The sequence below is a fragment of the Crinia signifera genome, chromosome 2 (assembly GCF_055691185.1).
Source record: "Crinia signifera chromosome 2, ASM5569118v1, whole genome shotgun sequence".
Classification (NCBI taxonomy): Eukaryota; Metazoa; Chordata; class Amphibia; order Anura; family Myobatrachidae; genus Crinia; species Crinia signifera.
Genome location: NC_139218.1, coordinates 376287155 through 376301382, shown reverse-complemented (window position 1 = coordinate 376301382; position 14228 = coordinate 376287155). Strand labels below are relative to the sequence as shown.

General features: G+C 51.0%; 1 protein-coding gene across 1 annotated transcript in view; it reads right to left on the bottom strand.

Moving 5' to 3' along the window:
* Window positions 1-11318, bottom strand: part of MAML2 (mastermind like transcriptional coactivator 2) — a 146817-nt gene extending 135499 nt beyond the window's left edge. The window contains exons 1-2 of the mRNA XM_083170091.1: window positions 11017-11318; window positions 9295-9872 (exon numbers count right to left, since the gene is read on the bottom strand). Coding sequence (XP_083026217.1) covers window positions 9295-9708 — 414 coding nt within the window. The 5' untranslated portion in view covers window positions 9709-9872; window positions 11017-11318. The remainder of the gene's footprint in view (window positions 1-9294; window positions 9873-11016) is intronic.
* Between the last annotated feature and the right edge of the window lie 2910 nt (window positions 11319-14228).

The window sequence follows — 14228 nt, the reverse complement described above, 5'->3', positions numbered from 1 at the left end:
GTCCTCTGGGAAATGGGGCTGTTAGCAGGTGCAGCTTAGTGAATACAGGGAGATTTGTCAAAACTTGAATAGTGGACAAATAGTGAAGGTGCCCATGACAACCAACTAGCTATGACAGTGGTTACTAAACTCGGTCCTCAAGGCCCCCTAACAGTCCATGGCTTAGCCCAGATGTTTAAACTGACTGAGATAGTAATTAAGTCACCTGTGGACAAGCATGGATACACTTAAAACATGTAGGGTGCCTTGAGGATTGCGTCGACTTTACTAATGTTGCGTTCTCATTGCCACCCCTGCAAAATTCCGAGTTTTTCTTGCCGGATTTTTCTTACCCCATTCATACTGCACCTCAGACCCGGGAATTTCCTGTGTCTGCCCCTTTCACACTGCTTTCCATGGTCTGCCTTCCAACAAGTGTGTGGAATTTGATTGGGTGTTGGAAAATTTGTACAAATTGCTGTGATTGGCTGTTTAAAAAACAGCTTTTTATTGGCTGGCTGTCACATATCACATGATTACATCACCCAATGAGCTTGTTTTTTGGCATCATGTGTGAAAAACCCAGGTCTAGCCTGTTCACACTGCCATACACCCGTGTATTACCCAGGAAAAACCCTGCAAAAAACCCGTGTGTAATTCCCAGGGCATAACGCCCGGGAATTTCACAAAGACCCTTTCACACTGAGACAGCACATGGGGAATTACTGCTTGCCCTGGCAAAAACCCGGTATAAATATAACGACTCATATGTACTAAAAATGTTTTCTCAAAAATAAACCAAACCCTGCAATGAACAGTGCTAATCCCTTCACTATTCCTCCATTATTCTGTAGTACAGAGTTTCTGGGGACAGCTAAGCCCTCTGTGTAATCAGGCCGGTAGTGTAAGCTGGCTGCACCGGTGGGCCTGCTTCTAGTGTTCCCTTACATAAATTACCACAACGTGTCCCTACAGGCTGAGTACACTACAGCCGGCTAAGCTGGCAGCTCGTCATTAGCATTCTCCCAGCAACAGAAACCACCCGGTTCAGCTGCTGCAGGAATACACGGTGCGTGTTCTCTACCTGTGATGCATCATGTCCATAAACTGCACAGATCAGGGACCCCAACATGTGCAGCTTGCAGAAGCACAGGTGTGTGTATTAAGTCATTGACTACCACCAGTTAGCGTATGATGTGCGTACTTCTGTACATCGCTCCTAATTGCACTGACTCGTTAATAGTGCCAAGAAATAAAGATAATTAATGATGGAGTCGGATGGACAGGTATAAACGTTTCAGGAAAGTGTTCTCTCAGACTGACCTGAATTTCCACATTGCACGCAGGGTTCATGCAGGGTAATGCTCTATGGGAAATGCTTAGTACACATATATTGCCCTATACCACAGGGACAGTCTCAGTTCCTCTGTAAAGTGATACACACTAGGCATGTATCTCTAGCCCGAAGTGTGGCGAGCGCAGCGAGCCACCGAGCCCGAAGTGTGGCCAGCGGACTCGCGGGGCACGCTGCGCTCGCCACGCTTTATAAAAATCTGCTCTATGCCAACGTGGATACTAGGGGTATGATGTGGATAGTGGGGATATTAACCATTGTGTAGTTTCAGGGCTCCGGAAGCAGTTACGTAGTTTACGTAGGCACCATAGTGCTGTATTGGTATTCTCAATACAGCACTACATAAACTACGTAACTGCCGCCCTGAAACTAAACAAGTACCAGAAAAAAGATTTAAAAAGTGGTGACAGTTACAGGGTGCACTCAATTACCTTTCCTTTCCTTGTTTACCAGCTCTTACACCATGATACATATGGATGACCGGCACCGGTGTCCTGGCAGGAATCGGGAAGCGAGCGTTGATATTATCAGCATACCCACTGCCAGGATACCCCTTAGACCAGTGATGGCTAACCTTGACACGCCAGTTATTGTTAAACTGCACATACCAGCATGTCAGGGTGCCGGACGGCTCCCCGACAGTCGGGATTCAACCAGTCATTACTCCGACGTCGGAATCCCGACTGCTCCCTCGTGGGGGTCCACGACCCCCATAGAGGGAGAATGAAATAGGTGGCGAGCGCAGCTTTCCACCGTGCCCGCAGCGTGGCGTTTGCAGTGAGCCCACAAGGTGCTTCATTGCGCTCCCCTCGCTGTGCAGTCGGGATTCCGACGTCTGAGTAATGACTGTCGGAATCCCGACTGTTGGTGTATTATACCACACCCGCATGTCAAGGTTAGCCATCACTGCCTTAGACCAAGGGTATTCAACATACGGTATATCTTTACAGCTGATGTGGTGGAACTACACATCCCAGCATGAATTTATCATGCCCTAATATCAAAACGGTGTCAGGGCATGCTGAGATAACTAGTTCCACAACATCTGGGGAGCGGCATATTCAGCAGGCCCAGCCTTAGACCAGAACTCTTTCTTTGCAAAAGAAAATAAATCCAGAGTGATCAGAGGAGTCACAAGTGTGAGTGAGGAGTCCCAGTCACTGGTGCGACAGCTCAGAGCAGAGTGATCGTCGGTGGAGTCACAAGTGTGAGTGAGGAATCCCTGTCACTGGTGCGATAGAGTGATCAGAGGAATCACAAGTGTGAGTGAGGAGTCCCTGTCACTGGTTTGACAGCTCAGAGCAGAGTGATCGTCGGAGGAGTCACAAGTGTGAGTGAGGAGTCCCTGTCACTGGTGGGACAGCTAAGAGCAGAGTGATCAGAGGAGTCACAAGTGTGAGTGAGGAGTCCCAGTCACTGGTGCGACAGCTCAGAGCAGAGTGATCGTCGTGGAGTCACAAGTGTGAGCGAGGAGTCCCTGTCACTGGTGCGATATCTCAGCGCAGAGTGATCAGAGGAGTCACAAGTGTGAGTGAGGAGTCCCTGTCACTGGTGCGATATCTCAGCGCAGAGTGATCAGAGGAGTCACAAGTGTGAGTGAGGACTCCCTGTCACTGGTGGGACAGCTCAGAGCAGAGTGATCGTCGGAGGAGTCACAAGTGTGAGTGAGGAGTCCCTGTCACTGGTGCGATATCTCAGCGCAGATTGATCAGAGGAGTCACAAGTGTGAGTGAGGACTCCCTGTCACTGGTGGGACAGCTCAGAGCAGAGTGATCGTTGGAGGAGTCACAAGTGTGAGTGAGGAGTCCCTGTCACTGGTGCGACAGCTCAGAGCAGAGTGATCGTCGGAGGAGTCACAAGTGTGTGTGAAGAGTCCCTGTCACTGGTGAGACAGCTCAGAGCAGAGTGATCAGAGGAGTCACAAGTGTGAGTGAGGAGTCCCTGTCACTGGTGGGACAGCTCAGAGCAGAGTGATCGTCGGAGGAGTCACAAGTGTGAGTGAGGAGTCCCTGTCACTGGTGGGACAGCTCAGAGCAGAGTGATCGTCGGAGGAGTCACAAGTGTGAGTGAGGAGTCCCTGTCACTGGTGCAACAGCTCAGCGCAGAGTGATCAGAGGAGTCACAAGTGTGAGTGAGGAGTCCCTGTCACTGGTGCGACAGCTCAGAGCAGAGTGATCGGAGGAGTCACAAGTGTGAGCGAGGAGTCCCTGTCACTGGTGGGACAGCTCAGAGCAGAGTGATCGTCGGAGGAGTCACAAGTGTGAGTGAGGAGTCCCTGTCACTGGTGAGCTCACAGGGAGACTGAAGCCAGAGATCAGTCATCACTCTATTAGTGCACATTATGCAGAACTTTAGCATCAGCAACACATGAACTGCCCGGATGAATCACAGTGGAACAGTCATCCGGACCCTGCATTCATTTCTATTTGCATGAAGTAATGTATTAAGCTACATGACAAGGAGCCCTAATCCCAAACAAGGCGGACTTATACAAGAGTGATCGTCGGAGGAGTCACAAGTGTGAGAGAGGAGTCCCTGTCACTGGTGAGAGAGGAGTCCCCCATAGAGGGAGAATGAAATAGGTGGCGAGCGCAGCTTTCCACCGTGCCCGCAGCGTGGCGTTTGCAGTGAGCCCACAAGGTGCTTCATTGCGCTCCCCTCGCTGTGCAGTCGGGATTCCGACGTCTGAGTAATGACTGTCGGAATCCCGACTGTTGGTGTATTATACCACACCCGCATGTCAAGGTTAGCCATCACTGCCTTAGACCAAGGGTATTCAACATACGGTATATCTTTACAGCTGATGTGGTGGAACTACACATCCCAGCATGAATTTATCATGCCCTAATATCAAAACGGTGTCAGGGCATGCTGAGATAACTAGTTCCACAACATCTGGGGAGCGGCATATTCAGCAGGCCCAGCCTTAGACCAGAACTCTTTCTTTGCAAAAGAAAATAAATCCAGAGTGATCAGAGGAGTCACAAGTGTGAGTGAGGAGTCCCAGTCACTGGTGCGACAGCTCAGAGCAGAGTGATCGTCGGTGGAGTCACAAGTGTGAGTGAGGAATCCCTGTCACTGGTGCGATAGAGTGATCAGAGGAATCACAAGTGTGAGTGAGGAGTCCCTGTCACTGGTTTGACAGCTCAGAGCAGAGTGATCGTCGGAGGAGTCACAAGTGTGAGTGAGGAGTCCCTGTCACTGGTGGGACAGCTAAGAGCAGAGTGATCAGAGGAGTCACAAGTGTGAGTGAGGAGTCCCAGTCACTGGTGCGACAGCTCAGAGCAGAGTGATCGTCGTGGAGTCACAAGTGTGAGCGAGGAGTCCCTGTCACTGGTGCGATATCTCAGCGCAGAGTGATCAGAGGAGTCACAAGTGTGAGTGAGGAGTCCCTGTCACTGGTGCGATATCTCAGCGCAGAGTGATCAGAGGAGTCACAAGTGTGAGTGAGGACTCCCTGTCACTGGTGGGACAGCTCAGAGCAGAGTGATCGTCGGAGGAGTCACAAGTGTGAGTGAGGAGTCCCTGTCACTGGTGCGATATCTCAGCGCAGATTGATCAGAGGAGTCACAAGTGTGAGTGAGGACTCCCTGTCACTGGTGGGACAGCTCAGAGCAGAGTGATCGTTGGAGGAGTCACAAGTGTGAGTGAGGAGTCCCTGTCACTGGTGCGACAGCTCAGAGCAGAGTGATCGTCGGAGGAGTCACAAGTGTGTGTGAAGAGTCCCTGTCACTGGTGAGACAGCTCAGAGCAGAGTGATCAGAGGAGTCACAAGTGTGAGTGAGGAGTCCCTGTCACTGGTGGGACAGCTCAGAGCAGAGTGATCGTCGGAGGAGTCACAAGTGTGAGTGAGGAGTCCCTGTCACTGGTGGGACAGCTCAGAGCAGAGTGATCGTCGGAGGAGTCACAAGTGTGAGTGAGGAGTCCCTGTCACTGGTGCAACAGCTCAGCGCAGAGTGATCAGAGGAGTCACAAGTGTGAGTGAGGAGTCCCTGTCACTGGTGCGACAGCTCAGAGCAGAGTGATCGGAGGAGTCACAAGTGTGAGCGAGGAGTCCCTGTCACTGGTGGGACAGCTCAGAGCAGAGTGATCGTCGGAGGAGTCACAAGTGTGAGTGAGGAGTCCCTGTCACTGGTGAGCTCACAGGGAGACTGAAGCCAGAGATCAGTCATCACTCTATTAGTGCACATTATGCAGAACTTTAGCATCAGCAACACATGAACTGCCCGGATGAATCACAGTGGAACAGTCATCCGGACCCTGCATTCATTTCTATTTGCATGAAGTAATGTATTAAGCTACATGACAAGGAGCCCTAATCCCAAACAAGGCGGACTTATACAAGAGTGATCGTCGGAGGAGTCACAAGTGTGAGAGAGGAGTCCCTGTCACTGGTGAGAGAGGAGTCCCCCATAGAGGGAGAATGAAATAGGTGGCGAGCGCAGCTTTCCACCGTGCCCGCAGCGTGGCGTTTGCAGTGAGCCCACAAGGTGCTTCATTGCGCTCCCCTCGCTGTGCAGTCGGGATTCCGACGTCTGAGTAATGACTGTCGGAATCCCGACTGTTGGTGTATTATACCACACCCGCATGTCAAGGTTAGCCATCACTGCCTTAGACCAAGGGTATTCAACATACGGTATATCTTTACAGCTGATGTGGTGGAACTACACATCCCAGCATGAATTTATCATGCCCTAATATCAAAACGGTGTCAGGGCATGCTGAGATAACTAGTTCCACAACATCTGGGGAGCGGCATATTCAGCAGGCCCAGCCTTAGACCAGAACTCTTTCTTTGCAAAAGAAAATAAATCCAGAGTGATCAGAGGAGTCACAAGTGTGAGTGAGGAGTCCCAGTCACTGGTGCGACAGCTCAGAGCAGAGTGATCGTCGGTGGAGTCACAAGTGTGAGTGAGGAATCCCTGTCACTGGTGCGATAGAGTGATCAGAGGAATCACAAGTGTGAGTGAGGAGTCCCTGTCACTGGTTTGACAGCTCAGAGCAGAGTGATCGTCGGAGGAGTCACAAGTGTGAGTGAGGAGTCCCTGTCACTGGTGGGACAGCTAAGAGCAGAGTGATCAGAGGAGTCACAAGTGTGAGTGAGGAGTCCCAGTCACTGGTGCGACAGCTCAGAGCAGAGTGATCGTCGTGGAGTCACAAGTGTGAGCGAGGAGTCCCTGTCACTGGTGCGATATCTCAGCGCAGAGTGATCAGAGGAGTCACAAGTGTGAGTGAGGAGTCCCTGTCACTGGTGCGATATCTCAGCGCAGAGTGATCAGAGGAGTCACAAGTGTGAGTGAGGACTCCCTGTCACTGGTGGGACAGCTCAGAGCAGAGTGATCGTCGGAGGAGTCACAAGTGTGAGTGAGGAGTCCCTGTCACTGGTGCGATATCTCAGCGCAGATTGATCAGAGGAGTCACAAGTGTGAGTGAGGACTCCCTGTCACTGGTGGGACAGCTCAGAGCAGAGTGATCGTTGGAGGAGTCACAAGTGTGAGTGAGGAGTCCCTGTCACTGGTGCGACAGCTCAGAGCAGAGTGATCGTCGGAGGAGTCACAAGTGTGTGTGAAGAGTCCCTGTCACTGGTGAGACAGCTCAGAGCAGAGTGATCAGAGGAGTCACAAGTGTGAGTGAGGAGTCCCTGTCACTGGTGGGACAGCTCAGAGCAGAGTGATCGTCGGAGGAGTCACAAGTGTGAGTGAGGAGTCCCTGTCACTGGTGGGACAGCTCAGAGCAGAGTGATCGTCGGAGGAGTCACAAGTGTGAGTGAGGAGTCCCTGTCACTGGTGCAACAGCTCAGCGCAGAGTGATCAGAGGAGTCACAAGTGTGAGTGAGGAGTCCCTGTCACTGGTGCGACAGCTCAGAGCAGAGTGATCGGAGGAGTCACAAGTGTGAGCGAGGAGTCCCTGTCACTGGTGGGACAGCTCAGAGCAGAGTGATCGTCGGAGGAGTCACAAGTGTGAGTGAGGAGTCCCTGTCACTGGTGAGCTCACAGGGAGACTGAAGCCAGAGATCAGTCATCACTCTATTAGTGCACATTATGCAGAACTTTAGCATCAGCAACACATGAACTGCCCGGATGAATCACAGTGGAACAGTCATCCGGACCCTGCATTCATTTCTATTTGCATGAAGTAATGTATTAAGCTACATGACAAGGAGCCCTAATCCCAAACAAGGCGGACTTATACAAGAGTGATCGTCGGAGGAGTCACAAGTGTGAGAGAGGAGTCCCTGTCACTGGTGGGAAAGCTCAGAGCAGAGTGATCGTCGGAGGAGTCACAAGTGTGAGTGAGGAGTCCCTGTCACTGGTGCAACAGCTCAGCGCAGAGTGATCAGAGGAGTCACAAGTGTGAGTGAGGAGTCCCTGTCACTGGTGCGACAGCTCAGAGCAGAGTGATCGGAGGAGTCACAAGTGTGAGCGAGGAGTCCCTGTCACTGGTGGGACAGCTCAGAGCAGAGTGATCGTCGGAGGAGTCACAAGTGTGAGTGAGGAGTCCCTGTCACTGGTGAGCTCACAGGGAGACTGAAGCCGGAGATCAGTCATCACTCTATTAGTGCACATTATGCAGAACTTTAGCTTCAGCAACACATAAACTGCCCGGATGAATCACAGTGGAACAGTCATCCGGACCCTGCATTCATTTCTATTTGCATGAAGTAATGTATTAAGCTACATGACAATGAGCCCTAATCCCAAACCAGGCGGACTTATACAATACCGGGTGAGAGGTAACAAACCTTGTAGGGAAATCACGTGGAGAGAGACGGAGAACCAGCCAGTCAGTGGCTAAAGCTGGGTACACACTAGACAATATTTTAAACAACAAATGGTAACGACAAATTTGTTATATTGTTCAGCTTGTATGCATACCATATGTATAACATTAACGATGTGCGCGCCCACGAACTGGAACTCCGACGGGGGCGAGTGCAGAGAAGACCCTTGCGGGCTCATTGTGCATGCCACGCTGCGGGTTTGGTGGCACGCTGCACCCACCACAGGTTCTAATCTCCCCCTATGAGGTCACAAGGGAGAATAGCCCGTCAGACGGGATCCCGACTGTCTGGACAATTTACAGTCGGGATTCCGATGTCGGTGTACTGACATCCCGAATCCGTCGGGACGTCACCTGGCACCCCTGATTCAGAGAAGGAAGCCAATTCCATGGCAGCTGCGGCTTTGCATACAGATACCAAACAAAAATACTCAAATACTCAACTACAAGGTTCAGTACTGAGGAAGGCTACCGGCAGCTTTGCAGATCCAAACGGCTGATCACAAAGACACAGCGCTGTTCGCAGATCAAGTTCTTGGCTTGCAGCATCAAACACGCCCCCAAAACATGACATCATGACACCCCTGCATTTTTGCCACCAATCCCCGATACTACCACCAAATGGCCCCAAACTGTCGCGCTCTCTGTGAATAAATTCTCTCTGACTGTTGGAAAACCGCGCCCACACTTCGCCGCACATCGCCTTCTACCGCAGACATAATTATCGCATATGCACTAACATATGCGATAATTATGGCAAAGGACAGCTCTTGCGTTAAGAGCTGTCCTTAGCGTTGTGGCCGGCGATGCGCAGCGGGTCCCCAGTGGCCCACCCTCCCTCCCTTACCCAGAGCTACTGCTGCTGCGGGCGGCCTCTCTTCCTCCTCACTGCACCTGGAAGATGATTTTCAGTGCAGGGAGGAGGAGATCACAGGTCCGGGATATTTCGTTTTTGAGAATCCCGCCATGGGTTTGAAAAATGACAGGTAGGAGCTGATTGGCTGGCTGTTTATCACTCTCCACTGTATCATTTTTTGCTCTACCAACTTTGCTCTACCAGATGACGGTTGCAACGCGTCTTGTTAGACATGAATTCCAGATATAAATTACATTGAAAACATCAAGTGAACCTTCAGGAATAAATGAAACGGATAACAATAAATTGATGCTACTGTACTTACAGCGATGAGAGCCGAGTTTCTTTGACCCAGTCCATTAGGCGTTGGGTGGTGCTGCTCGCCATTGGCCTCGCCGCCGTTATCGCTCAGTAGCTGCTGCTGGCGGTAGTCCGGCGGCACCGCACAGGCGCTCTTGCTGTGCTTACTACCCTTCCTGGTGCCCTGGCCGTGTTGGACAAGGGTCAGCAGTTGGAGGGTATTTTCCCGCTCTCTGTCCGAGGTCTCCGCCCTGCTACGCTCATAGCGTCCTTCGCAGTTCAGGTGATGCTGGCGGCACACGGCGATCCGGGCCCGCAAACGCTCCACTATGGCGCTGTGCAAACGAGGGGCTACTGGCCCAGCGCCAAGGAGACCAACGCTAGATACTCCAATTCCAAGACTCCCCGCCGGGGGTTGAGGGGGGGCCGTTTCCCCCATAATTCTGTTACTGTATGGAGACACGTTTCCCCGGGGGTCAATTCAGCTACAGATGGTTAATATGTCCACGTTAGTCCCACATAAACCGGGCAGGCGCCAGCTCTGAGATGATCCGGGATAAGGATACCAAAGAAAACACAAATTTGTTCAAAGACGACCTTGTCCTAGAAGATAGAAAATTTAACTTTTATCATATTTACGACTTAGAACTGGCCAAAATATATACATATTGCCCAGCTGACTGTACGGACGGATCAGGAAGCCATTTGGCTGCACATGAAGAGGGCAAAATTGTACAGACTGGGCCAATCAGGCGCCTCCGCCCTTCACTGGGCCAATCAGGCGACTCTGCCCATCTCTGCTCTCCTTGGTTGGCCAATAATCTCACAGATGTGTCAAGGGATGCCATAGGTCTGATTCACCAACCCACTGATCAATAACCAAACTAGTTCAATTTGGATCAATGATATCAGCCAACTGGGTAAGTAAATAAAGACTAAATTGACACATTGGGGGCAATGTACTTTATATTTCACATGGGAAGTTGCTTTGGGCAACCAAACAAAATCTACTTCTTATTAATTCAACTTCCCATGTGAAATAGAATTCCCATCTGAGTAAATTTCTCCCATTAACTCTCCACGTGAGCAGGGGTAGATTTACTAAAATGGGAGTTATGGTTATTATGTTCTAGAAGGTGCTAAATAAATAAGTAGAATCGGATACTGTAGGTTGCTACGGGCAACATCCCATCTTTAATAGCACTATTATCTTAGTAAATGTACCCCAGTATCTCTTCTTTCAGCATACCCCCCCCCCCCCCCTGATGGTTTACAGTAATCACATGACACCAATACAGCCCAATAGTCTTTAGGTGAATCCTTTATAACACCTGACACATACATAAGCGACGTAATCAGAAACTGCATCAAATTTGATGCATTTTGACCCCTGCCACTATAACCCAGATCTCCGCTCCTGTAACCCAAATCCGTTCAGGAACTGTCTGTTCCTTCCCACTGGTGCTCGGAAGGTTAAGGAGAATTACAGGAGGACCATGCACTAAGGTCACAGTAACATGCAGCCCATGAGTGCACATTACACAGAGCTCAGCCTTTCATTGTGCTACACAAGAAATGCAATTGTGCCAGGTCCTGTCTAGTACAGAGGTGGCTAGCAAGCAGGATGGCAGTGCATGCTGACTCTTGTAGTCCCACAGGCACTAGCACAGGGGGATGGAAGTATTCTGCAATAGGACAGGCAGATGGTATAACACCCCCCACCCCCCCCCCCCCCCAGCAATCTTACCTTATGGGGCTCCTCAGTGACTGTGATGAGCGCTGCCAGGCTTCCTGGGTACAGGATCCTCCAGCCTCTTGTTCAGCAGAAATATTCCCTTACATCATGTGAAAGTTTCATCTCCACCAGGACAGGAACAGAGGACCCTGATCTTCCCTGTCTACAGACACTGGTCTCCTGCAGGGACATCCATGGGAAATAACAATGTATCTACCGCTTTCCTAAACTTTTTTGTGTTGTTGTTGCTTGTTGTCATCAGCCCAGTCTGCTGATACTAGCCTGTAGCCAGCACTTTCACCAGTGCACAGAGGATTTCATTGTGTGCAAGTTGCAATGTGCACACATTCCGCCGGGGCCCTCTGCTGGATAAAGCAGGTAACTGCAGCTGCAGTGATATCCGTCATGAGATAGATATGAACCACAGAGCCATCTGGTGGCTGATTGTGAGAATGCACCTTGGAATGATAGGGACTGATTCATTTTGAAGAGCTCTGCATGTCACGGTTGTGTTGACCATTTCTGTGTCAACCTTTAGCTTGTTGACCTAGACCAGGCCTGGGTACCTGTGGCTCGCCAGCTGTTGTGAAACTACAAGTCCCAGCATGCCTTGCCACAGTTTTGGTATTAGGGAATGCTAAAACTGTGGCAATGCATGCTGGGATGTGTAGTTTCACAACTAATTACTGTCAACCCAATTATCCACACTCACAGCAGGCTAGGTGTGTATGTGTGTGATACACTTATATTGCTTCATTTTATAAGTGGCCAAAAGAGCACAATAATGTGTGGAATGGCAAATCCTCTGGTGTCAGAGCTTCCATGACCGGCTGGGCAGTGGAGGGGACAGCTTGCTGCACTAGTCCCTGGCATCACTGCCTCGCTGTGCACGGCCACAGGTAGATAATAATAACTAGTGGGGCAGTCAGGGCCGGCGCCACCACTAGGCAGGACTAGGCATTTGCCTTGGGCGCCGGCCACTGGAGGGCGGTAATGACCCGCCGAGGAGAGGTACCATAGAAAGCTGGGAGCGGGGAGCAGGTAAGACAGAGGGCTTCTCTCTTCCCCCACCCCCGAACCCGCCTGTGAATCAATGCTGCCTCCCCCCCCCTGGACGCAGGGGCTGCGGCAGCAGTATTGCCCGTACCCACCCTCCGGGAGTGCAGGCGCCCGCTGTAGTATCGCCCGCAAACACCCCCCCAATCCCCCCCCCCGGAGCGCGGGTGCCCGCCGCAGTATCGCCCCCCCCCCCCCCAGAAGAACGTGGGGGGTGCATCGGGTGGCGGGCGGAGGATTTGCCTGGGGCGGGGGGGGGGGGGGAGGCTTGCACCGGCCCTGGGGGCAGTGGGCCCTCAGATGCTAAAAGCCGTATAGTAATGGGGTCTACATACAGGGTGATTTCAGCCCATTTTCTAAGCACTCTGACTTAATTTGACTAGATCGCTTCGAGAATGACCGTACATCGCTCCGTGTGTGGGTACCATAGCGATGCGTAGCCCCTGCGTAGTCCAGCATGCAGGATAAATCCAGTCAGATTGACAGATCGCTCAGCACACAGCGCCAACACATTGCTGTGCAGCGCTGAGTGATCTGCCATCATTCAGCTTTCGCCTCATGTGTAGGCCCAATAAGGGAGACATCCTTACAGTACTTTTACAGCCCGGTGGCACCCACCAAGTCCCAGCACTAAAGGCAGCTGCCTCATCAGCTGATTGGTGGATCAGCCGCTGCACCCTGCACCGGGGCGAGCAAGTCTGGGGAGCAGTGGCGTAACTATAAATTTTGCTCCCCCCTGCCAAAAAATGTGTGCCCCCCCGGACTCCTCTCCAGCGTGTTTCCCCAGCGTGTGCACATGCATAACGAGGATGCTGAAGTAGGATAGAGGCAGAGAGACCAGCAGACACTGCTTCTTCCCTTGGCTCCAACGCATCCCAGGCTGCCCCAGCACGCCCATCCTCCTGCCCATCCTGTACACAGTAGGCAATAGCCGGCTCTGTGTACAGTCAATTGAATCAGTGGAAGGATGTCATCTCTGCCATGGCCGCACCCGCGCTGCAGCTGACTAGCCTCCGGTGATCAGCCAGTGGACCGCGACAGGCAGCAGCATAACAGTGCATCGAGCTGGTGCCAGTGCCACACAGACCCCACTGTGGCTTGCTCGCCCAAGCGGCAGCTGGGACTGCCTTACAGTAGTTACGCCACTGCTGGGGAGTAAGTATTCATACCCTCAAACTGACTAAATTGGGATGTAGTCGCACCCTTCCACTTGGGGGCTTCTTTACCAGGGTTATATGCTGTTATATATCATTTTCCAGCTCTGACAGGTTGAATGGTTTGCCAAGGATGCCTACCGGAAACCGATACTGTGTGACTACTGTATCAACGCTTCCAAACTGGTATTAATGTTTGTCATTTGTTCCTAGGACTGCGATGGTTGCTCTCAGGTACTACAGTACGTGTCCACTGGCAGTTGTCCATCTGTGACTATGGACCTTATTCAGGTATGTTCGCTCGCATGCAAACTCAATCTTTTCTAAATGCACATGCGCCAGGTGAACAACATTGCGGCTGGTGGGGCGGCAGGCTGGAGCATTCCCATGAAAACACTGGGGATTCCTATGGAAATCGCCCGGTGATGTGGGTGCCAGGGGAGGGTAGATGACATCACTGGATGTCAGCTGCCCACCCACTTCCTTCAGAATGCCCACAACAGCTCTAAGGTTGCCCTGAACTTGCTGGGATACCGATTGATGCGTCCTTATACACCACCAGTGGTTGTCTCAATGAAACTTGCCCAGGCCCTATGGAGTGTGGTATATTAGGAAAAGTATGTGGTATCAATATCAACACTTGAGTGCGTGGACCCTTTAATAATGTACCACGTCCCTTTGCATGCTTGCTTCGGGCCATTCAAAGTCTATGTGGATGGTATAGTTTGAAAAAGTAAAAAAAAGAAAAAATAATCTCAATCTTTTCAGCTGTTGACATTTTGTTTGTGTGGACCTTTTGACCATGTATTATTCTTATGTATGTATGTATGTATGTATGTATGTATGTATGTATGTATGTATGTATGTGTGTGTGTGTGTGTATATATATATATATAAATATATTTATTAGGTGATTCATCGCGCCCTACGGGCGCTCTTCACACCGTCGTAAGGGCTGCGCCCCCTTAATTTGTGAACATTTGTATATGAGAAATATGTTTAGAATTGTATGAA